The sequence below is a fragment of the Physella acuta genome, unplaced genomic scaffold (assembly GCF_028476545.2).
Source record: "Physella acuta isolate Inbredline_101_S28 unplaced genomic scaffold, ASM2847654v3 ptg000065l, whole genome shotgun sequence".
NCBI lineage: Eukaryota > Metazoa > Mollusca > Gastropoda > Physidae > Physella > Physella acuta.
Window position 1 is genome coordinate 394,834 of NW_026731585.1, and position 24,570 is coordinate 419,403.

At 35.4% G+C, this 24,570-nt stretch overlaps 2 protein-coding genes across 2 annotated transcripts; one reads left to right on the plus strand and one right to left on the minus strand.

Moving 5' to 3' along the window:
- The first annotated feature begins 532 nt into the window (after positions 1 to 532).
- Positions 533 to 17,805, plus strand: LOC131951315 (lysine-specific histone demethylase 1B). Its single transcript, XM_059313671.1, has 21 exons — positions 533 to 640; positions 1,866 to 1,927; positions 2,966 to 3,100; positions 3,864 to 3,953; positions 4,101 to 4,335; positions 4,609 to 4,647; positions 5,100 to 5,259; positions 5,413 to 5,597; positions 6,225 to 6,395; positions 6,715 to 6,789; positions 8,113 to 8,283; positions 9,000 to 9,171; positions 9,724 to 9,782; positions 10,899 to 10,994; positions 11,777 to 11,992; positions 12,229 to 12,300; positions 12,634 to 12,750; positions 13,354 to 13,482; positions 13,921 to 14,043; positions 14,864 to 15,016; positions 16,457 to 17,805. The coding sequence occupies exons 2-21, from the start codon at positions 1,911 to 1,913 to the stop codon at positions 16,544 to 16,546; spliced, it is 2,505 nt and encodes an 834-aa protein (XP_059169654.1). The 5' UTR covers positions 533 to 640; positions 1,866 to 1,910; the 3' UTR covers positions 16,547 to 17,805.
- Positions 17,806 to 20,529: 2,724 nt separating this feature from the next.
- On the minus strand, positions 20,530 to 22,947 carry LOC131951183 (uncharacterized). Its single transcript, XM_059313522.1, has 2 exons — positions 22,322 to 22,947; positions 20,530 to 20,783 (listed from the first exon to the last, which is right to left on the minus strand). The coding sequence occupies exons 1-2, from the start codon at positions 22,945 to 22,947 to the stop codon at positions 20,666 to 20,668; spliced, it is 744 nt and encodes a 247-aa protein (XP_059169505.1). The 3' UTR covers positions 20,530 to 20,665.
- Positions 22,948 to 24,570: the final 1,623 nt, after the last annotated feature.

The following is a 24,570-nucleotide window of genomic DNA, read 5'->3' on the forward strand; positions in this document are numbered from 1 at the left end:
GAGACTTTCAGGCTACCAGCCAAACAAATTATAATAGGTGTTCTTGTTATATTCTGTGGCTGTATTTTAAATTAAGGGCATATATGTGGTCCTAGATCTTCCAATACACTGTCTACGTTAATTTTTTTGTATATTTCTACTGTTCTTTCTTTCTGAACTTATTACATATAGTTGGATTTGGTTCAAATACCTTTTTCTCATCCTTACATCTTGTATGGGGAATATATAAGAAAAACATTGAAAAATTTATATTTATGTAACTAAATTATAAGCCTTGTAGAACAATGGATAGCCCACTCGAACAATGTAAATTCATTATCATTTAGTACTAGATTTAGAACATATATTTAAATCGACCTAATACGCCTAGCAATATGTGAATAGTCTAATGGTTTCAAAAATTTATAAAGGGGGGAAAAAAAGCGAAAATCCCGCATCTAACTAGGTCAGCTACCAGACTCAGAGAAAGTTAACTGTGAATAATTTTAATGAGAATTATAAATGCTCTCCCCTGCTAATATGGCGACTTCGGTAACAAAAGCGTACCTTAGTTAGCTTAAGTTACTAAGTTAGATATAAAGTATAAAGAAGTGAAGGCCGACAACTGTAAAAGATAAAATTCAAAATCTTGTACTAGTTGGTATAGTGTTGTTCTTAATCTAAAAATGCTTACGTTCTTAGACTCTTTATCATGCAAATTTTAAAAGTAATTGCAAATCTTGCATTGATCTGCTTGAATTTTGTTTTTGTATGATTGTTTATTTTGTTACTTTCATAACTTTCACACTTTGTTTGTTGGCTGAGTCTGGTGTCTTAAAGTCTCAGACACTCCACTTCAAAATAATTATTAATTACTCCATTAGGCCTACTCATTACTACTGATTACAAAAGTGTGCACTGCCCACTGGTGTACAGTGAGAGTAGATCAGTCTTATCTAGATCTAGATCCTAGATCTAGCTGCCACTCTTTCTGTCAGTGCTTTAGCCAGTAGGCCTCCTACTGTCACTTTGTTTTTTAGTTTTGTTGTGAAATTGTAGTGTAGTCCAAGGTTTGTCTCTGAGTTTCAGTTTAGTTAGGCAAATGGTTAACATTCAGAATAGTTTTATTAGTTGACAAATAAGAAATGTTAGCTGCTATTTTTAAAACTTAAGAACTTAAGATTTTAAATCAGGCACTAGTCTAGATCTAGGCTGAATTTTAAATTAAGCAAAATGTTCGGAGAGCTCAAACTTTTGGAGATGTTGGCTTAAGAGCAAGGCTTAGTTAGGGTTTAGTTATTTACTGCACGCAATTATTGATGCCCATTTTAAAACAATTTAATTTTCAAAATAATTATTTTTTTTAAATGTCCCCAAAATGTTTGAAAAATTGTTGAAATAAAATGATTAGGTTGAAATTAATTCCTCCCCCATCTCTTGCTTATTGCTAGAAAAATAAGCAGTGTATGTGTTGGCCTATGCTGGCTATACAATAACATGATATAAAATGTTTTCTATCACTTTCCTGCAAATTATTTGTTAATATTTAATGTTTCATTTTGAAGTTATACCATTGAGGTCTAGATTTTTTAAAAAAATAGGCCAATTAAAAAATGTATCCTTAGAATTAATGAGGTATTTTTCTATTAACTCCAAAGACTGAAGCAGTTCGCATTATCAACAGTGCTGTTTTAAAGTTGGGGGCTATATATTTGTATTTAGCATCCTGGCTCGCATTTATTTTATGATTATCAGACGAAATTCTGATCTATGTATGGCCTTTTAATTTACATTGATTAAAAACTGACTAAATGCATGAAGTACCAATTATCCATGTTCATTTGTAAAATCAAATTTTAAAATTGCTTTTAATTTTCTTTGTGTAGGAACTGGACATGGTAACTGCTTGAGGGATATTTGAACAAGGCATCATGTTCACTGTGAAAAGGTAAACAATATTAAAATCTGTTTATCTAGAGAGTAAAATAGAAATTAGGCTACAAACAAGTTAATAAAAAGTCTAGTGACAATTTAAGCGCAATTTCTTAATTAATTTTTTGTAACCGAACAAAAGGATATTTTTTGAAAACTTTCTTCGGCAATATTGTTCTAAATTATGACAGGAATCGATTGCTAAATGTTTCAAGTCGCTAAGTGGTCTGGTTGCCGAGATATAGGCCAAAAACTGCTTTTTTTGAGGTTTTTTGGCTTTTCCGGGAAATCCAGGAAGGAATTCCGGGAATTTTTTTGGCCCCCAATCATCCTCGGAACTTGCTTAACATATTTGCTTTTGGAACTAGTCCTCGATATTGCTTCGTTGAGGAGGAGATATGACTTAAAGCTGCGGACACACATCCATTCATCCATCCATCCAGAAATAACGAATTAATAATCGCAATTGTCAGTATGGAAATTGCGCTAAAAAATTTCCTTTTGAGCAAAATAAAACAAAAATTTATTGTAAAGAATTTTACTTTTTAAAGTAATAGACGAGGAAGCTAAATAGCTTTTTCCGAGTCAAATTTTAGAGGACATCTGTCATGATTAGTTTAACACATACATTTTAAAAATCAACAATGGTTAGGCCTATGTTTCTGTGTATGAAATGATATCTTGTGGTCAGCACCATTAATTCCTGCCATCTTTTTTTTCTAGACTATTGTCACTTTCCATATAGTTCAGTAGATTAAAAAATGTGCTATGAACAGTTTTGTTTTGTGTAACCCTTTCTATTTATAAAGAATGTGTCTTAGTAGATCTTTTTCAGTATTTTATGTTGTTGATCATTTTTAATTGATTACATAATGTTCTTCACTTGTATTTTATGTTGTTGATCATTTTTAATTGATTACATAATGTTCTTCACTTGTATTTTATGTTGTTGATCATTTTTAATTGATTACATAATGTTCTTCACTTGTATTATATGTTGTTGATCATTTTTAATTGATTACATAATGTTCTTCACTTCTTTTGTCTGCTTCAGATCTGGGAGACAAGTGAAACCCAATGTTAAATACGCCAGTGAAGATTCAAAATCATCCGAAGGTCCCAAGAAAAAATGTGAGCGTTCAGGTTGCCCAGCAGTTCATCCCATTTGTTTTGCTGGAGCAAGTGAAAGGTTAGCTCATAATATTTTAAACCACTTTTTTTTCATAACGGGTAATGTTATTGAAATGTTGTCTCGCTATATTTTAAATCACTTTTTTAGTAAGCTTATTACATCACATTTCCTGATTTCTCTTCAATCATGATTTTCGGTTCCTTCTGATTACCAGCTTACTAGTGGCCCTATTGAGGTGTCTAATCCTATCAGATTAAGGACCAGGATTAGGTTTAGTTATAATCATCTTTAATCTTTTCTTCTTCTTCGTTCTTAATTATTAGTGTTGAAGGGGATAAAGATTTATCTGCCAGTGGGTTTGAACTCGAGACTTTGTTCGAATTTATCAACCATGAGCTTTTTGCCGACTCGACCGCGCCTCCAACACAATTAAGCGTTACGTGTCAACTGGTTATGCGCCATTGAGGCCATTGACTTCGATTTCAGCCTGCTTTTCTTTTTGGATTTACTTCCATAGCCTTTGTCCAACCAAGAACAAACTACAAGGCAGCAGTTGTTTAATTTTGGAGTTGTCTCTCCTTGAACAGTGGCTGTCCCCAGCTAACGAGCCTTATCTGCCCAAGGGTTCGAACTCGAGACTTTTCGGTTTAGCAACCATGAGCTTTACCGACTCGACCACGCCGACCCCTATCATCTTTAATGATCTTATCAAATAAGTAGTAATGGCCAAGCAATGAGTTCTTTTTGATTAATGCTGTTAAGTAAATATAAATTATCATTTGATTTACCGGATGTTACAATGAGTTTTTCTATTTATCAGATGTTCAGGGGCTAACTGGACTTCAAGATGGGGCCACATAACCTTAGGAGAACATTACTGCAATGAATGTTTTGAATATTACTACAGAAGGTTAGTAGATTTTTTAAGTGCTTTTAAAATAACATTTTATAATTATCTTGAACGTACTAAATTTAAAATATAAATGTATTCAATGTATTTTTTTTAAAATATTTTTTAACTGAATAAAATTCTAAATAAATTTTGTTTTTATTTCAGCACCAAAGGTGGGTACGAGGTGTACGAGAAGTGGAAGAGACACTGGTCATCTAAAGCGAGGACCGAGGCAGCCGTTGCTAATTTTATGGTGGACCAGATCATGCCCTACTGGGTCCAGTGTCAGGCCGAGGGCTGTGGCAAGTGGAGGCAACTCTCAAGAGATTCCGATTTAACGCCAGAGTTCATCGACAGTTTTCAATGTGGCATGACAACCACACAGAACTCAACATCCAAGGTTTCTTATTGTTGTATTCATGTTTCACTTAAACACATTTTTAGAAATCTTTATCTTGATCCTAATACTTAGTCACTTAATAAGTTACTCTAACTTTTTATGATTAATAGTTTTAATACAACTTTGTTAGGAGTTATTTTTTAATAATCATATAATTATTAACTTAATAATTTTTCTGTCAAGTAGTATTTTTCACTTTAATTTTTTTATGTTACTTCAAATGTATTGGCAAAAAATTTAGTATTTTAAAATTGGGAATTATTGTGTTCACAGAAAATGAAACAAAGCGCCTGCAGTGTCCCAGAGGATGAGGCAAGTGCTAAATTGTTTCACTATCCTTTTTTTATGTAAACTGTGATCTGATCAGTCCACTCTGTCACATAATGTTCTCTACCACTGTAGGGACTTTTCCTGCTTAAGTAAAATATATCTATGAAACTCATTAGCGCCAGATGAAGTAGAGTTCCTCTCAACATATGTAGTCACTCTCCTTAACTTTGCCTTCACTCAACTTGCCCTGTGCCAGTATGAGCTCTTCAGACCACATCAACCTTGGGATTTGAGTCTGAAACAGAATTTGAGCCTTTTTTTTAAAATCTTATTTCATCTCAATATTTCCTACCTTATGAAGTCCACTTGTGAAGAAATATTTATTTACATTTTTCAAAGCATAGATATTTTTGAATAATTATATTAATAAAATAAAATTTGCATAGTTTATGTGAAAATTACTGTTATGGATACCATTTTTTTCTCATACACAGAGGGTCCATTATGTACATAGTCCACTGTGGTTGATACAGAACAGATGCACATCTTTCTTGAAAAAATCCCCTGCGGCGCCATTTCTAATCAACTACTACGCTGATGGTGTGGGCTTGAGTCCGACTGAAGAGGTGGCAGAGTTCACCAAAGAACAGAAAAGTTGGTGCATTTTTACAGCCTATTTTTACAGCCTAATTGGGTTTTTTTAAATTTCGTTAATTAAAATTACATTATAGTGAAAAATTAAATAATTTTAAATTTAAACTATTCAAAGTAAGATTCATAAACTTGAGTAATTTCGTTATCTTACAGAAAATCTTTGCCCATATGTTGTCCCCTTCCCCAAGGGAGAGCACCACATGCATGCCCTGGCCGTCACCCCTGACATGATGATGGAGGCAGAGATCGATGCCTTCCCACTGATGGCCCAGGAATGTCCTTACAACTATCTGGCCATCAGAAACCTTATCCTGGCCATTTGGGCGTTCAATCCCAAGGTATGAGTATACAGCAGTTGCCATTGATTTAAGTACCAGATTGAGTGTGTAAATATTTCTCATGTCTCACATTATAAAACAAGATGTTATTCACACTTAAGATTGTTTCATTAAAAAACTACAGCTACCTCCAATCTCCCTTTTTTACTCTTATATAAAACCTGTTACCATTTTTATTTTAAACAAATTTTTTTTTTTTTTTAAATATTCATGATGAACTATGTATTGGACTTTATTGTAATTTTTCAATGATGTTGAGCTTCTTAGTTTGCAGAATGTTTATATCCTCTGATGGTTCTTCTTGTGTATTCTTAATTTTAGTTTTGGAAGAGATTCCATCCAACACAATTAAGTATACATGTCAACTTGTTATGCTGTTGACTCCGATTTCAACCTGCTTTTCTTTGTGGATTTGCTGCCATAGCTTTATTCCAACCAAGAACAAACTACAAGGCAACAGTTGTTGGATTTTGGAGTTGTCTCTCCTTAGGGTTCGAACTCGAGACTTCGGTTTAGCACCCATGAGCTTTACCATCTCAACCATGCCAACCCCATCTGATGGATCAAAGTGAACTGTTCAAATTAATTGTAATTAATGTTCATTAATGATTATTTAATTTGTTCCAGGAGTGGGTGACCAAAGAAAAATGTATGCGCCAGATAATTTGCCGAGGCCTGACCAGGGTCAGCTGTATAGAGTTTTTGCCACAGATTTTAGCCTTCCTCACGTACCATAATTTTATAAACCAAGGACTAGTTACTCCTCCTGCATCTGTCTTGTCCTATTTAAATATTCCAGTAAGTTTTTTCAACCTCATTATTTTTTTCGCTTGTCTGGTGATTAGTTATACATGAAAGTATCATTATTTCTTATACTAATTTAGTAACTTTTGAAACTTTAAAGAAACCTTCATTTATAAGTAACAATATAAGCCAGTATTGAAAATGAATACATGTTCGCTCAAGAAACAATAAGTTACGATACCAACCTAACACCATAAATTTAATAATTATTTTTATACGTTTTTTACATCATTTCAATGTTATTAACTATTGACTATTTCGGGATTCTGTGTTTGTGGACAACCACATAAAATATGATCGTGTTTTGTTTCAGGGTTCCGTAATTGTTGTAGGGGCTGGCATTAGTGGTCTGGCTGCTGCCTACCTGTTAAAGTCTCATGGCTGCAAGGTAAGCTTTGATTGCAATTAGCCTACCTGTTAAAGTCTCATGGCTGCAAGGTAAGCTTTGATTGCAATTAGCCTACCTGTTAAAGTCTCATGGCTGCCTGCAAGGTAAGCTTTGATTGCAATTAACTTGCCTCATTCCCACAGTCTATGTTGTTGGAGAATCTTTTTTTCTCTCTAAGAGTTTACCTCTTTTTTTATTTCGGCATATGAAATCAAGCTGTATCATTTCCATCTGCAGGTGACTGTAGTAGAGTCCAAGTCTAGGTTGGGTGGTCATATACATGACGTAACAAATTTTGTTTCTATCTGCAGGTGACTGTAGTAGAGTCTAAGTCTAGGTTGGGTGGTCGTATACATGACGTAACAAATTTTGTTTCTATCATCAGGTGACTGTAGTAGAGTCTAAGTCTAGGTTGGGTGGTCGTATACATGACGTAACAAATTTTGTTTCTATCCTCAGGTGACTGTAGTAGAGTCTAAGTCTAGGTTGGGTGGTCGTATACATGACGTAACAAATTTTGTTTCTATCCTCAGGTGACTGTAGTAGAGTCTAAGTCTAGGTTGGGTGGTCGTATACATGACGTAACAAATTTTGTTTCTATCCTCAGGTGACTGTAGTAGAGTCTAAGTCTAGGTTGGGTGGTCGTATACATGACGTAACAAATTTTGTTTCTATCTGCAGGTGACTGTAGTAGAGTCCAAGTCTAGGTTGGGTGGTCGTATACATGACGTAACAAATTTTGTTTCCATCTGCAGGTGACTGTAGTAGAGTCCAAGTCTAGGTTGGGTGGTCGTATACATGACGTAACAAATTTTGTTTCCATCTGCAGGTGACTGTAGTAGAGTCTAGGTTGGGTGGTCGTATACATGACGTAACAAATTTTGTTTCTATCTGCAGGTGACTGTAGTAGAGTCCAAGTCTAGGTTGGGTGGCCGTATACATGACGTAACAAATTTTGTTTCTATCTGCAGGTGACTGTAGTAGAGTCTAAGTCTAGGTTGGGTGGCCGTATACATGACGTAACAAATTTTGTTTCTATCCTCAGGTGACTGTAGTAGAGTCTAGGTTGGGTGGCCGTATACATGACGTAACAAATTTTGTTTCTATCCTCAGGTGACTGTAGTAGAGTCTAGGTTGGGTGGCCGTATACATGACGTAACAAATTTTGTTTCTATCCTCAGGTGACTGTAGTAGAGTCTAGGTTGGGTGGTCGTGTACATGACGTAACAAATTTTGTTTCTATCTGTAGGTGACTGTAGTAGAGTCCAAATCTAGGTTGGGTTGTCGTATACATGATGTAACAAATTTTGTTTCTATCCTCAGGTGACTGTAGTAGAGTCTAAGTCTAGGTTGGGTGGTCGTATACATGATGTTGAGATGAACGGCTCACACGTCATCACCAGTGGTAATGTGATGAACGGCTCACACATCATCACCAGTGGTAATGTGATGAACGGCTGCATCAACAACCCCATAGCCATCATGGCGTATCAGGTCAGTCTAGTCTTGTCTGATTGGTTTAATTTTCAATTGTGTAAGGATGATTTTGACTGGTCAATTTAGTTGGATGGCTTTTGGTGCTAAATCTTGTTTGATTTGCACTTTTTTATTATAATTTTAAAAATTCCTAAAAATAAATTACCTTGATTAAAGAACACCCTAATTGAAACAAACCACTCTGCTAAATGTGTATTGAGTCAGCCATACCTCACTAAGACTACACCAGAACTAACTTTGGTTTTGTAATATTTGCATAACAGCCTCTTTATTTTTTTATTTGTCGTTAAGCCTTAATATAGTGTTGATTTGAGCAGAAGTGAATAATATTTGAGCTGAAGTGAATAATTTTTTAGCAGAAGTTAATAATACTTTAACAGAAATTAATAATATTTTAACAGAAATGCATAACATAGCAGAAGTGAATGTTTTAAGCTAAGCTTTAGAACTGACTTGCAGATTTCAACAAAAATATAAAAAGCACTAGAAAGGACCTTCTAACATGTGGCTGCTAACATGATCCAAAGTTTTAATCTACTTAGTTTATAAAACAACATACAGCTTCCGTTTTATTTAAATTTATAGTGTTCTAAATGGGAAAAATACAATTTTGTGTGGAAAAAAATATTTCTCATTGCGAATTATTGTATTATTTAGAGTGTATCTGTATGTTTTTGTCAAACTTTGTGTCAAGCGCTGTTATGATTTATCAGTTAGGTATTGAATTGAAAGAACAGAGTGACAACTGTCAACTTATCACTGCCACTGGACAATGCCTTGATGAAAAACTGGATCGAAGGATTGAATTTCACTACAACGCTATCTTGGATATTGTCTCGGAGTGGAGAAAGAACAAAGCCCCATCCTCAGACATCCCACTGATTCGTGAGTTGTCTTCAACTTATCAGTTTATAGGTTGGCAGGGTTAGGCTGGTAACTTTAAAACATTAGTTCTTAACCTGGGTCCCAGAGGTTTGGTGTGTCTGTCTCAGGGATTCGCTGAGGTCAAGACACACACCTGACTCGTATGATAAGTGATCAGATTTTATCATTGCAGACACTATTTGATACCTTTATAAAGACTAAGAACCATTGCTTTAAAAGCTCAAGTTGAGATCCTGAGTCCACCCTACTCTGATGGGTATCAGACTCACGTTAAGTAAACAGAGGCTTAGCACTAACCACATTATTGATGTATATGCAGAACTCATAAAGCCAGATGAACTACTTCATCTGCTCTATTGTGTGCCTGCTCTATTGAGTGCCTGCTCAGGAATGATAACTTTAACTTGCCCCACCTGAAATTCCTCTGTATTTGTTTCTTTGTCTTACAACCTACAATAATTATAGAATAATTTGTGTAAGTCATTAAAACTTAACTTAACCTCAACTGGCCACATATTGAAAGAGAAGATTTACTGTATTTTTTTTATTCAGATAAATTTAAAGAACTTCATGGAGAATTTGTGAATGAAACTCAAGGTTTCTTTACTGAAGTAAGATTTTTCCCTATCATTTTCTTGAAGTTTTTCTTTAGTTTTTGCTTTATGTGCAAGTATGGTACAAAGTGCTGCCACAATCAAATATTATCCAACCATTTTGTTTTGCACGTAGTCTCACCTGGACACTTTACCTGGGCTAAGTTATTAGTAAAAGATTTGTCACTTTTTTAAAGATCTTCTCAAGTGGCGCAAGATTGCCTTTTACTCACACACAACTATCACAAACACCATTGTAAATTCCTATGGAAAGATTTAAACACAGCCATCCACCATAAATTGCACTTGTCTGTGTGCATCTGTACCCAGCTATTTACCACAAAATTGCACTTGAGTTTTTGAACTGCTAGACTCTGTACAGTTCTACATAACTACTCATGATAAATTGCACCTATTTTTTATAAACTGCTAGTCTATGTACAGTTCTACATTATCCACCATAAATCGCATTCTAGTTTTTAAACTGCTAGTGTGTCTACAGTTCTACACAACTATCCACCATAAATTGCACTATAGTTTTTAAACTGCTAGTCTATGTACAGTTCTACACAGCTATTCACCATAAATTGCACTATAGTTTTTAAACTGCTAGTCTATATACAGTTCTACACAGCTATTCACCATAAATTGCACTACAGTTTTTAAACTGCTAGTCTATGTACAGTTCTACACTATCCACCATATATTGCACTTGTTTTTAAACTGCTAGTCTATGTACAGTTCTACACAGCTATTCACCATAAATCACACTAGTTTTTAAACTGCTAGACTGTGCACAGTTCTACACAGCTATTCACCATAAATAGCACTATAGTTTTTAAACTGCTAGTCTACAGTTCTACACTATCCACCATAAATAGCACTATAGTTTTTAAACTGCTAGACTGTGCACAGTTCTACACAGCTATTCACCATAAATCACACTAGTTTTTAAACTGCTAGACTGTGCACAGTTCTACACAGCTATTCACCATAAATAGCACTATAGTTTTTAAACTGCTAGTCTACAGTTCTACACTATCCACCATAAATAGCACTATAGTTTTTAAACTGCTAGACTGTGCACAGTTCTACACAGCTATTCACCATATTCCTACTGTCATCTGATCGCAGCTTGCACCAAACAAGGCCCCATCCTACCACTATTTTCAGAGATTTTGGAGTGAATTAAAGTTGTTACACCAAAATTACTCCACTCTCTTCACTCAGGTTCATTAAAAAAATTCTTTAATGAGTTTTTTCAAATTTTGCAGTGTTTTTATTGTACTTTTTGTTAAGCAATGCACTGCTTTGTTAGAATTTTTTTTAAATTTCATGGTATCTGACAAGCTTACATTGAAATTCTGATTAAAATTTGATGGTTTCTGACAAGCTTACATAAACTTACATAAAAAGATAACTTACATAAATAGATCAACTTAAACAAACACATTAATTTAGATAGACATATAAACTTATATAAACACATACATTTGCATAAACCAAAAATTCTTATTAACCAGTACATAATCCTCATTTTATATGTATATTATAAAATATTGGACAAGTGTTCTTAAATTTTAATGTCAGATTTTAACCAACATAATGAGACCATTGTTTGATTTTTTATTTTTTAAATGTATACATTGATTCACATTATGAAGTTCATTATAAAGTTGGAATTCAATTTTTTAAAATAATTATGTTCATGCTTCAGTTGTTAATTTTAAATAGAAAAACATATTTTTTAATCTGTAATGATCTCTCATAACCTCTTGTTAATGGAAAGTAAAAGAGAAGTAGATTTAAATTGTAACTGTTACAAACAATTTTGTGGCTAATTAAATTCAAATTTTATTATTTTTATTCTCTATTCTGGAATTTGGGCAATTTATTTCACCTTTTTTTTGTGCAACTTATTTTCGCCTGTTGTTATTGTGCCTAGTATAGTTTATAACACTTTTGTTTGCTTGGCTTTACCTGTTATTTCTCCCACCTGCCCGTGTGTAAAGGGTGTCTTCTCACAGGTGGAGGAGGCGGTCATGGAGTTCCACCACAGCAGCCTGGAGTTCGCCTGCGGTGCCTGTCTGGAGCAGGTGTCCGCACTGCACTGGGACCAGAACGAGGCCCTGCCCCAGTTTGGGGGCCCCCATGTGTTGTTTCCTAATGGCTTCAGCCCTATTGTCAACAAATTAAGTCAAGGTTTGGATGTACGGTTAAACTCACAGGTAAAAATATAACACCTTAAGTGAGACTAAGGCTTTCTTTAGCTATACTTATAAATCCAGAACTGAAATATCTAAACTCCATACTTCTACTTCTATGCAAATAATTACATTTTAGAAAGACAGGAACATAGATTTTTTTTACATAATAGATGATAGAAAAGAATATAAATAAAAGTATATTAGTTGTAAAAGTAAGTTACTTTTAACTGTAATCCGATGTTCTGATGTAATTGTAGGTAACAGAAATAGATTACTCTGGCTCTGATGTGCTTGTAAAAACAAACAACGAATCTCTCTCAGCTGACAAGGTAACATTAGTTTCTACATTCATTCGTTTATTCTATTAATTAATAAATTAATTCATTTTTATTTGTTCATTAATTCATTAAACCAGTTGTAACTAACATAGTTGTTGATTTGTGTCTAGCAAACATACTAGCAACATAGATTAAGCAAAGAGTAGCAGTAGATTTTGCTTGTAGTCCATTCAAGGCTGTGCGTTATTACAATTTTACAAATGTTATTCTACAAGTATCTAACGCTGGTTGTAATGTAGATACATTTGTTCAAACATTTATTATTACTGCTGTTACACAACTTATTTTTTATAAAAAATAGCCTGATAATTTTGTTGGTGTCAGGTGATAGTCACGCTGCCTTTAGCTGTTCTCAAGAAAGAGGCCGTGAACTTCAAGCCTGCCCTACCTGAACCCAAGCTCAGTGCAATAAGGTCACTTGGTGCAGGAACTGTTGAAAAGGTGAGGGGCTGGCTTTACTTTTTGTACAGGACAATATTCCGGCAAGTAGTAGTTGAAAGAGGAGGGGGGGGGGGGGGGGGGGGGTGAGGGGCTGGCTTTACTTTTGTACAGGACAATATTCCGGCAAGTAGTAGTTGAAAGAGGAGGGGGGGGGTGAGGGGCTGGCTTTACTTTTTGTACAGGACAATATTCCAGCAAGTGGAAGAAATACTGGACCTTGAAGTATAGGTCGAGATTACATCGGAAACCCTAGCTATGCCATAACAAACAGAATTTTGTAAATTTAAAGTAATGCTTGAGTCTAAATGGTGTGGTTATAATGTAGAGCTTTTGACTGCTAACTCAAATGTCTAGATTTTGGATCTTGGGCTTGAGTTGGTAGGACCTCGCTGAGTCCACCTAGCTCTCTCAGGTGCCTAACTCACGTTAGGGAAACGAAGGTGGCTTGGCATAGTGCTGACCACATTATCCTCTTAAATGTTGAGCTCATTGAAACAGATAAACTTAACTTTATCTGCCCCATGTGTCTTGGGCACAAACAGGAAAATGATTATTATCATTACTTGTTTTAAGTGGTCAATGAATGGTTGACTGTTTCCTCAGGTGGTGCTACATTTTGATGTCAACTTTTGGTCGCAACAAGTTCAAGGTCAGGCTGTCTTTGGACATCTACCTTGTGAGGGGTCACCCAGAGGACACTTCAGTGTCTTCTACTCCCATGTCTGTTCAAAGGTGTGTTTAGATCAGGTGTATTTAGGTGTGTCCACACACAGGTGTGTTGTCAGGTGTGTCCACACACAGGGGTGTTGAGGTCAGGTGTGTCCACACACAGGTGTGTTTAGATCAGGAGTGTCCACACACAGGTGTGTTGAGGTCACTTGTTTTACACGTGGGTATGTTAAGCACTGTTTTGTTTGTCTATGAGTGTGCCACTGGTGACATGTTAGGGTTAGTTTCATAAAATTTCAGTTGTTTATTCCCATCCCTAACCCAACATTTTGCAACATCCTACCAATTGCCCCCAAGAAATGTAATGTAGCTACCTCCCCTTCCTACTGCAAGAAATGTAATGTAGTTACCTCCCCTTCCTACTGCAAGAAATGTAATGTAGTTACCTCCCCTTCCTACTGCAAGAAATGTAATGTAGTTACCTCCCCTTCCTGTTGACAGACAGGTCAGCATGTCTTGTCCAGCTACCTGTTCAGTCAAGGTTTGACACTGCTGGGAGATAACTCTGATGACAAGATTGTCCAGGCTTGTCTGCAGGTGTTGACAGTTATGTTTCCTGACCAGGTCAGTAGTGTTTTTATTGATTGTTGTTGTAGTTGGTAACAGATGGTGATGCTGTACTGCTAGGGCAACTGACCTCTTAGTGTTGTCTACTCATTAAATTTAATTTAAAAAATGTCAATAAGGTGTTTGTGTTGTTTGTTGAAAAAATAAAATGAAGACAAACAATCTCTGAGTCAGACAAAGCTATTATCAAGATTAATGGAAAACATGAATTTTTACATAGTACGAGCCGGCCCGCGGCATAACATACGCCGCTATTTAGTTGTTGTTTTTTCTACTTTTCAGTAATTCATAATTTGTGAATTTGACCGTACCAACGCTGACACTGAAATATTTCTTTAAAACACTATAAGTAGCTCGTTAAGGACCATAACCTCCCCCCCCTTCTTCCCCCCCCCCCCCCCCCCCCAACGTTTAAAATCATTTCAAACTAAATTATCTGCCCCTAATAGCCGTCACTAAATCCGACTCCACAAAGGTAAACATAGCGTGAACCACAGCTCACTAAGACCATGTAGGGGTGGGGATGGTAGGGAGCGCGTTTACAGCTTGTTTTCTAGCGGATCCCAGAAGAGAATTATATATATAGATACCAGAAGATATTCAAATATCTAATCCTAAATTTATGTTCCAAAATATACTAAAACATACAAGTGTCTTGTATACCCAAATCTACTAGAAAATGTACTTATACAATGTATACCCAAATATACTAAAACATGTACTAGTACCCTGTGTACCCAAAGTGCTAGAATATGTATATCAAAATATACTAAAACATGTAAATACACTAAAACATGTAATATTGACACTCCACCAGGATATCCCCACCCCCTTATGGAGTCATGTGACCCACTGGGGCAGGGACCCTGACATTGGCATGGCTTACAGCTATATCCCTGTGGGCTGTGATGGTGAGGCTTATGACTTGCTGGCAGAGACTGTGGAGGAGAAACTCTACTTCGCAGGGGAGGTAAGAACACTTAGCTTAACCTACCTTTCATTGCACCTGATTTTGTTTTTACATTTTGTTCATTTCTATAGGGATAAATAAGGGATTGCTGTAAAAGTTAATCAAAGTACAAAATCACCTAATTTAAAAAATAGGATTATCAATGGAATGATTGACAGCCAATTATAATAAACATTAGATGGACAAATTTATTTAAGAAACTAGGCAATTTATCTTTTAACCTTTTGAACCCGAGGTATTACTTTATCTGTCTGAGCCTTAAATATCAAATGCTCTGAGGTATTAGCTTATCACAGTCCGTACATTAAATTGTGATTGGGAATTTTAAGTTACGGAGCTAAGGGTTCAAAGGGTTGAATCCTGATGTTTAAATTTTCATTAAATGTTGGGTTTTATATTTCTTTTTAAAACTGGGCTTTTCACTAATTTCCAGAAAATATCATCTAAATTTATAGAATCTATGACTGGTTATTCAATAATTTGTATAATAATACAAAATTTGTATGAAATTATTTTTAAAAAGTGAGAAGAATTTTCTTTTTTTATAATTCAGAAAGTGAGTTGTATAAAAGTAAATTGTCTTGCCGTACACATAAACTGTTCCATGTTGTATAAAAGTAAATTGTCTTGCCGTACACATAAACTGTTCTATGTTGTATAAAAGTAAATTGTCTTGCCGTACACATAAACTGTTCCATGTTGTATAAAAGTAAATTGTCTTGCCGTACACATAAACTGTTCCATGTTGTATAAAAGTAAATTGTCTTGCTGTACACTTCAACTGTTCCATGTTGTATAAAAGTAAATTGTCTTGCCGTACACATAAACTGTTCCATGTTGTATAAAAGTAAATTGTCTTGCCGTACACATAAACTGTTCCATGTTGTATAAAAGTAAATTGTCTTGCCGTACACATAAACTGTTCCACGTTGTATAAAAGTAAATTGTCTTGCCGTACACATAAACTGTTCCATGTTGTATAAAAGTAAATTGTCTTGCCGTACACATAAACTGTTCCATGTTGTATAAAAGTAAATTGTCTTGCCGTACACATAAACTGTTCCATGTTGTATAAAAGTAAATTGTCTTGCCATACACATAAACTGTTCCATGTTGTATAAAAGTAAATTGTCTTGCCGTACACATAAACTGTTCCATGTTGTATAAAAGTAAATTGTCTTGCCGTACACATAAACTGTTCCATGTTGTATAAAAGTAAATTGTCTTGCCGTACACATAAACTGTTCCATGTTGTATAAAAGTAAATTGTCTTGCCATACACATAAACTGTTCCATGTTGTATAAAAGTAAATTGTCTTGCCGTACACATAAACTGTTCCATGTTGTATAAAAGTAAATTGTCTTGCCATACACATAAACTGTTCCATGTTGTATAAAAGTAAATTGTCTTGCCGTACACATAAACTGTTCCCTCCACAGGCCACAAACAGACATTTTCCACAGACAGTCAGCGGTGCCCACCTCAGTGGCATTAGAGAGGCCAGAAAAATTTTAGACTCCTTCACATAAACTTTTTGGTGGCAAGACCTCGACTAGGGCAGAGATGCCAGACAAATTCTAGACTCCTTCTCATAAACTCTTTGGTGGCAAGACCTCAGAAGGGCCAGAAAAATTCTAGACTCCTCAGTAACTCTTTGGTGTGAGTCTTGAGATTGTTATCAAACCACAAGGCAGCAAGACCATAATTTATCTCACCTTTTTACGTTATAGTGCTTCTATACAATGTGTCATGTTTTAGGCTATTTGTGTCACGCTAGGTCAGGGGGCGGGCATATGAAGACTGTTAATGGAGTACAGGAAATTTAGGGCTGGGCAATGAAGACTTAATGGAGTACAGGAAATTTCATGTGAATACATTAAAACGATTGTGGCAGTTTATGGAAATGTTAATCCCCAAAGATTATTTGAAAAAGTGAGTCATTTGTAGCATTTTTTTAAAATAATGAATGCCCCATTTTATAAGTCCTATAGTTATTATTATACCTCAAACCAATCTAGTGTAAGTTGATTACCTAAAGGGGAATGGGTAAAAAATTTCAAGAATGTAAAGCTACTAAGCCCTCTCCAGCCAATAACAGCATTCAGTCAATTAACTAAATAATATCACATTGCACAGTTAACATTTCATTGAAAAAATCGTGACATTATTTATAGAAGTGATCTCACTTTGTTTGCTCAAGATGTTTTGAAGTCCTGCAGTTGATTTATGTTTTTTGTTGAGTATTCAAGGCATAGTTAAGAAAGATTGTCAATAATATGCTAACAAATGTGTTATGGATGGTCATTATGAGTGCTGTATATAGGTTAACGCACCTAAGGTTATCGTATGTATGAACTCACATAGTGTGTTGTGTCATTTGTGAGATTTGCATTAAGACAAATAATTCATGTGTTTATTTGCATTGATTGTATGAGTGCAAATTATACAAATAATTCCTATGTATATAGATTGTATGAGGCTTACCATACAATCATTATTTGATGTATTGTTATTCAATGGTGATACCACTACGTTTGTAGTTGAAGATATTTTTCTACTGTTATGATGTAAGATTCTTATAAAATTATTAATGTACTATTAATTAACCTTTTGTTCTGAAGGAAATATAACCAACCATAATGGTATTATATCAGTCATTGCACTTTCCTCAAACTAATTTTTTATGATGTCATGTGGGTACATTTGAAGCAACTCAGCAAATTGTGTGTCTGTCATGTGGGTACATTTGAAGCAACTCAGCAAATTGTGTGTCTGTCATGTGGGTACATTTGAAGCAACTCAGCAAATTGTGTGTCTGTCATGTGGGTACATTTGAAGCAACTCAGCAAATTGTGTGTCTGTCATGTGGGTACATTTGAAGCAACTTAGCAAATTGTGTGTCTGTCATGTGGGTACATTTGAAGCAACTCAACAAATTGTGTGTCTGTCATGTGGGTACATTTGAAGCAACTCAACAAATTGTGTGTCTGTCATGTGGGTACATTTGAAGCAACTCAACAAATTGTGTGTCTGTCATGTGGGTACATTTGAAGCAACTCAACAAATTGTGTGTCTGTCATGTGGGTACATTTGAAGCAACTCAACAAATTGTGTGTCTGTCATGTGGGTACATTTGAAGCAACTCAACAAATTGTGTGTCTGTCACGACTGAAGAGAAACAAATTTTTTTTAAAATGTTAGGCTTATCATTTCAATGTTTGTGTCAATAAACATTTACAGTGATCAGTGTTTAGGCATTTTATCTGTTTCTGAATCACTGACTCCTAACAGTTATTTCTGAATCACTGAGTTGTTTCTTAGTCACTTACTCCTGGATATTTGTTTTCCTGAGTTACTATGTAGGGATCTACGGTGGGGTTATTGAGTATTTGACTTAACTACTTACGTCTTTAAAAAGAGAGGGAACCTAAGATTAGTCCTGATTTAATTAATCTCTTGCTAATCCCATATATTCATGCAATGCTCACCTACTACCATAAACTCTATTGGCAGCCATGTGTCACTTTGTTTACTTTATAAAAATGTGAAAGGTTTTTTCTGTTAAATTTTGGTGCAATGTTATGATTTTTTTAGCTTCATGCTATTTGTTTTTACATGAACACTTTGTACTGAGGAAAGTTTTCAATTTATTGTAACATGAGATCAGTTTTAAAAATTCAGATGAGAAAACTTTAAAAAATAAATTTCTTAGTCATAACATTTATTTTCCAGTTTGAGAATGCAAAAGTGAAAGATTGTAGAAACTATGACTTTGATCCATGATAGCTTTCTTTTTACAAATAGGTGATCTAGAAAAGAAAAATAAATTAACAAACTTTGACAGATATTAAAACTAGATTGAATGTTGCCGAAAAAATTGGTAGTTACAACTTCCCCAACTCCTGTAGATTGAATGTTGCAGAATGAATTGGTATTTACAACTCCCCCAAAAGTTTACTCAGGAGAAGTAGTGTTGGTACATTCTGTGGTAAACTTTTTGTTGCTCCCCTTAGTTTCACTGGGGTTATCTTTACATTCCATTCAAAACACAGGGGTAACAATTGTTTTCAGGAAATTCTTTAGCTCAGGTGTTTGTTTCTACAATGAATTTTCCCAATGTATCTATGCAATTAAAACTGTTTTTATAATTGTTTTTTAAAGACATTAATTTACACTTTTGCTTAATGGAGTTTGTTAAAAAATGTGGTTTGATTTTTGTTTAGTAAATCTTTTGTTAAATTGCATTATTGTAACTACTGTATTTTATTTTTTCTATTGCATTATTATAACTATTATGTTTTGCTAATTTGTATTGCATTATTATAACAACTGTATTTTATTAATTTGTATTGCATTATTATAACTACCAAATTGTTATTTTTAGCACCTGGTTTGCATGTTTTTCGTCTACTGTTTTTTATTGTTGCACATTTTGAATTTGATTTGTTGGCTTTGTATTTATGATGAGTATAAACTTCATTCATCATGCAAGATGTTTTGATATATATAAAGATAATGGTAAACCACAAAGTTATTGTTTGTGTTGTTTCATTTTTAATGCTGTTTTCATTTAGAGGGATGTTTGAGTTTTTACACATTTCAATTCAAGTTGATGTAAAAAAAAATACTCAACAAATCCACACAGATAAGTCTACAAGATAAGTCTACAAGATAGGTCTACACTGCCTGAATATTTTGTAATGCTGAATCTCAGAAACATGGGCAAACTGCTTTTGGGTAAATATCTGGTAATGTGTTGATACTGACACCTATTTTTGTCTTTATCTGGGTGAACAATTTTAAAAATAGTGGCACCACAACCCATCTCTGTCCCACCATCTTCAATGTCTAGATGGGAACATATAGCTTAAAAAATGGTGGCACCACTACCATCTTCAATGTCTAGCTGGGAACATATAGCTTAAAAAATTGTGGCACCACTACCATCTTCAATGTCTAGCTGGGAACATATAGCTTAAAAAATTGTGGCACCACTACCATCTTCAATGTCTAGCTGGGAACATATAGCTTAAAAAGTAATGGCACCACTACCATCTTCAATGTCTAGCTAGGAACATACAACTTAAAAAATTGTGACACCACAAACTAGCACGAACTTCAATGTGTAGCTGGGAACATATAGCTTAAAAAATTGTGGCACCACTACCATCTTCAATGTCTAGCTGGGAACATATAGCTTAAAAAATTGAAACAATTCCTGAACACAAGTTTTGCAGTGTGACTGAAGTAAGCAATAGATCCTCCAACATGTTTATCCTGTCTGGATCACACTAGAGGTGGTCAGTATGTGTAATTTACAGGTGGTCAGTATGTGTAATTTAGAGGTGGTCAGTATGTGTAATTTAGAGGTGGTCAGTATGTGTAATTTAGAGGGGGTCAGTATGTGTAATTTAGAGGTGGTCAGTATGTGTAATTTACACACTGCTGATGTAGTAATTTTAATCAAACAATTTTATAATATGCAGCAGGTGTGAATTAAACAAAAAAAATATCGAACAAAATTTATTACCATTTTAATTATTTCCAAACCTAGTTTTTTATCAAATATTTTTTTAGGCATGTTGTTTTCCTAAAAGTTCATACACCATTATTTCGAAGTCTTCTTTAACTGCTTAGGATAATTTTTCCTAGTTGCCAACCCTGCACCTACACCGCCAGGGATTGTCAAAGTTCATTACAATGTCCAAGATGCACCTTGGTACACACTCTACGCACCGCCCATATTCGATACAGGCAGTTTCGTCCCTGTGTGGATGGTAAAGTAGCGTGTACGTTAAAATGTCCGGTAATCTGTCGTTTTAGGTAAAATCGCCCGCGACTAGTAATGTGAAAAACAGGTGACTCCTCACATTTTAATAATTATTTCACATTTTGAGGAGGATTTATGTTTTGAAAAATACAAAATGTTTCCTTGTTTCATTTATGTACCTTTTTTTAAACAACCGAATTAAAACTTTTCAGTAATAAATGAATACCAGCGATGTTTCCAACAGATGCAACCATGCTCATTTAGTACATTTACTATTATAGCAGCCATCTTGTTAAAGTTTTATTTTTATAGACTTATAGCGAGAGATGCAGGCGGAAGTCACTCTATTTTACAAATGGCTGCTGTTTATAGCAAATCTTGCTTGCAGACACTGCTGCTTAAATTTAATTTCTGGCCTATATCGATATATTAAGCCATTGATTTAGGTTGATTATTAATATATCTATAATATTTGACACAAACATATCACAATATACTTCTATTAAAGCCTTGATAATGAGGTAACATTTTTGTACATTACTAGCCGCGGGCGATTATACGTACCCAAAACGATAGATTACCAAATGTCTAAATATTCATTCAACTAAAAAGTCAAGTAAGTAAAAAATATCAAATTGCAAAAACGTATAACTTAATTACTTGTAAGTCTAAATGCCTATTATACAGAGTTTCTTCCAGGCATCCCTTGAATTTTTTACCGCCCCCCCCCCCCCCGAACGAAATGAAATTTATATAATTTATATAGAAAATATATACTTTTAACAGTGTCCGCCCCCCCCCCCCCCCCCCGAAGAAAGTTTACCGCCCCCCCGAAGATTTCAAGTGCCCCCCCCCCCCCGGAGAAAAAAGTCTGGAAGAAACACTGCTATTATATATATATATATATATATATATATATATATATATATATATATATATATATATATATATATATATATATATAAAATTCTTTACGTGGGGACCATGCGAGACACCACCACGTAAGGTCTAACCCGCTCTCTAGGCATATCGCTACCCCCCACCCTCCCCTCCCACCAGTCTGGTGAGCTGTGGTTCACTCCTGAATGTTTACAATGTGACGGCTATTAGGGGCAAATAATTTAGCTTTTAAACAATTTGAAACTAATGAGAGGTAAGAAATTCTGCTTGATCTTTTCATTGTCGTCTGTAAACTGTCGTCACAGACAGCTGCTTTCACGGTGGGGAGGGGGGGTGTGGTCGTGGGTAGTGTCAAATCCATAAAATTATGAATTACTGAAAAGTAGAAAATAAAACAACTAAATAGCGGCGTATGCTTACGGCGCGGGTCAGCTCGTAAAGATAAATTCCATAGGGCACGAAAACTTCTTTCACGTTAAATAGAGACTAGAGTAAAATTAACTCCTAAAATTTTAAAACACGATTTACAAGATTTCAGACCTCATGAAACGGGAGTCTACGCCTTAAATATTTGTATTCGAAGTTCACATAGAAATCCGATTCTTAAGGTCAGATGAAAATAACAAATGAATACCTGAAAAATTCGTATTCGAAGTGCACGAAGTAATTCGGGTCTCGGATGACTGGGCTGGGGTCGGTGGGTCCGACACGGCCCGAGCTTCCGTCAACTACCCTTAAAGCAACTTCCGGCTCAGAGTCCCGAGGGTGGCTGTCTTGGCCAGGCAGATCATGTGTCGGGGGACCTTCAGAGTCCCGTGGGTGGCTGTCTTGGCCAGGCAGATCCTGTGTCGGGTTACCATCAGAGTTCTGTACCCTTGGTGCTGGGGAAACCAAGTCGTCAGATACCCTTCGTGTGTGCTCTAATCTATCGGATTGGTCTGCGGGTGTAGACAATGTCATATCAGTACTCGTTTGCTCCAAATTTAGCCCCGTGTCTTCAGTTTGTCCACCAACTTGACCCACTCCACCGGTAGAGATTGTCTGGTCGAGAGGCTCTTGTGTTGACGCCACATCCGAACTGTTTCTAAAATCTATGACGTTAGACAAACCGAAAACCGAGTCTGAATCTTCCGAGAGTAAAGAGTTCGATGTTCCGTTTGGACTGCTCAAGTTGGTATCGTTTGGTTGTGCCTGTGGTGTTACAACCAAACACAGGACGACAGCCGCCACGGTGAGGCAGCAGACGGCACCGCCAGACATCTTGTCTGGAGATCAAGATCGAAATTATTAGGCAACATAGTATTATATATATATATATATATATATATATATATATATATATATATATATATATATATATATATATATATATATATATATATATATATTTATATATATATAAATATATATATATATATATATATATATATATATATATTTATATATATATACCTTTTTTAAAACTTCGTTGTATAATTGCATCTCAAAAATTTAATAATATTACAGTAAACATCTAGTACTCTTAAAAAAACTCTTACCACTTCTACAGGAGAAGAAAAAACAACTTGTTCGGTAACTTAAAAAATCAGCAGATAATTTTATACTGTGAAACACCTGGCTCCGAAATTAAGTTAATTAAGTCTCCCAATTAGCGCCAGGTAAATGAGCACATGTACTGTCTGCGTATTTGCGTGTGCGGTAAAATTGAAATATGGACACTGGAATACTTACAAAGTCTAAGATATCAGCAATAGAGATACTGAATACTGGTCAGGTCCATTTTTTCCTCCAGACTTTTTTCTCCGGGGGAGGGGGGCATTCGAAATTTTCGGAATGGGGGAGGGGGGCGGACACTGTTATGTAAATTCCTTTTCGTTCGGCGAGGCTGTAAACATTCCCCACCCCCGAAGAGATGCCTAGAAGAAACTCAATTTCACTAAATTGTAGCCTTTATATTTTATTTTTACTTCCTGCAATGAATAACATTTTCTCTACACAGAAAGGTAAAAATAAAGAGTAAATTCAGGTCTATTTTTAGTTGTAATTAGGCTACAGGCAAGGGACAGTAATTAAGTCATCGATATTGAAGTAAAGATACAAAATTTTAATCAGACGTTGTTCGATTATTTTCTTAAGTTTCTCTCAACTCTAAAATTCAGTATCAGACTGTCTCGAGCTGATTCATTGGAAATTTAGTATGGGGTCTTTGTGGAGGAGGGGGGGGGGGGGAGAGGCGAGACATGCAGCTTCATTACGTGACTCAGAAAAATGGCTCAAAATGTTGGTAGTCACATGACATGAAAACGCGGATAACTTGAGCTCAATTGTCATCACATTTTTTGTGTGGGTTTAGCTAAGTTAAATTATTTGATTGTGTTTTCTAATGAGTTTGGTCAATTAGTTGATTGTGTACCAAAGTGTTGACACGTCGACATATTGTGGCAAACTCCCGACTTGCCCAGTGTCTCTAATGTGTCTCTAATGAAAAGACGCTAGATTAGCATTTTACTCCTGACTCTCCTGACTCTCCTGACTCTCCTGACTCTCCGTCTATGAGATGTGTCATCAGCTAGATCAGCATATTACTCTTGACTCTCCGTCTATCTGATGTATCATCAAGTGCAGTACAATAATTCTCGAGCTTTGATATTTCAATTCAAAGCTGGTTAAATTACACGCTTTCTTGATGCGACACACACGCACACACACGGACACACGCACACTCATACTCACAAACAAACACATACACACACACGCACACTTATACACACATATACACACACTCACACATACAAACACACACGCACACATACAAGCACACACTGTTACTGCAGCCCAACCTCCAACAAATACCTCACACAACAGAAGACAGGAATCAGAATG

Excerpts from the sequence above, each read along its gene's own strand:
- LOC131951315 (XM_059313671.1), top strand. Across the intron at positions 9,172-9,723 it reads CTCAGACATCCCACTGATTC|ATAAATTTAAAGAACTTCAT; the intron begins GTGAGTTGTCTT and ends TTTTTTATTCAG. Across the intron at positions 11,993-12,228 it reads ATGTACGGTTAAACTCACAG|GTAACAGAAATAGATTACTC; the intron begins GTAAAAATATAA and ends ATGTAATTGTAG.
- LOC131951183 (XM_059313522.1), bottom strand. The coding sequence starts at position 22,947 with ATGTCTGGCGGTGCCGTCTGCTGCCTCACCGTGGCGGCTGTCGTCCTG. Across the intron at positions 20,784-22,321 it reads TTCGAATACGAATTTTTCAG|GGACGAAACTGCCTGTATCG; the intron begins GTATTCATTTGT and ends CCATCCACACAG.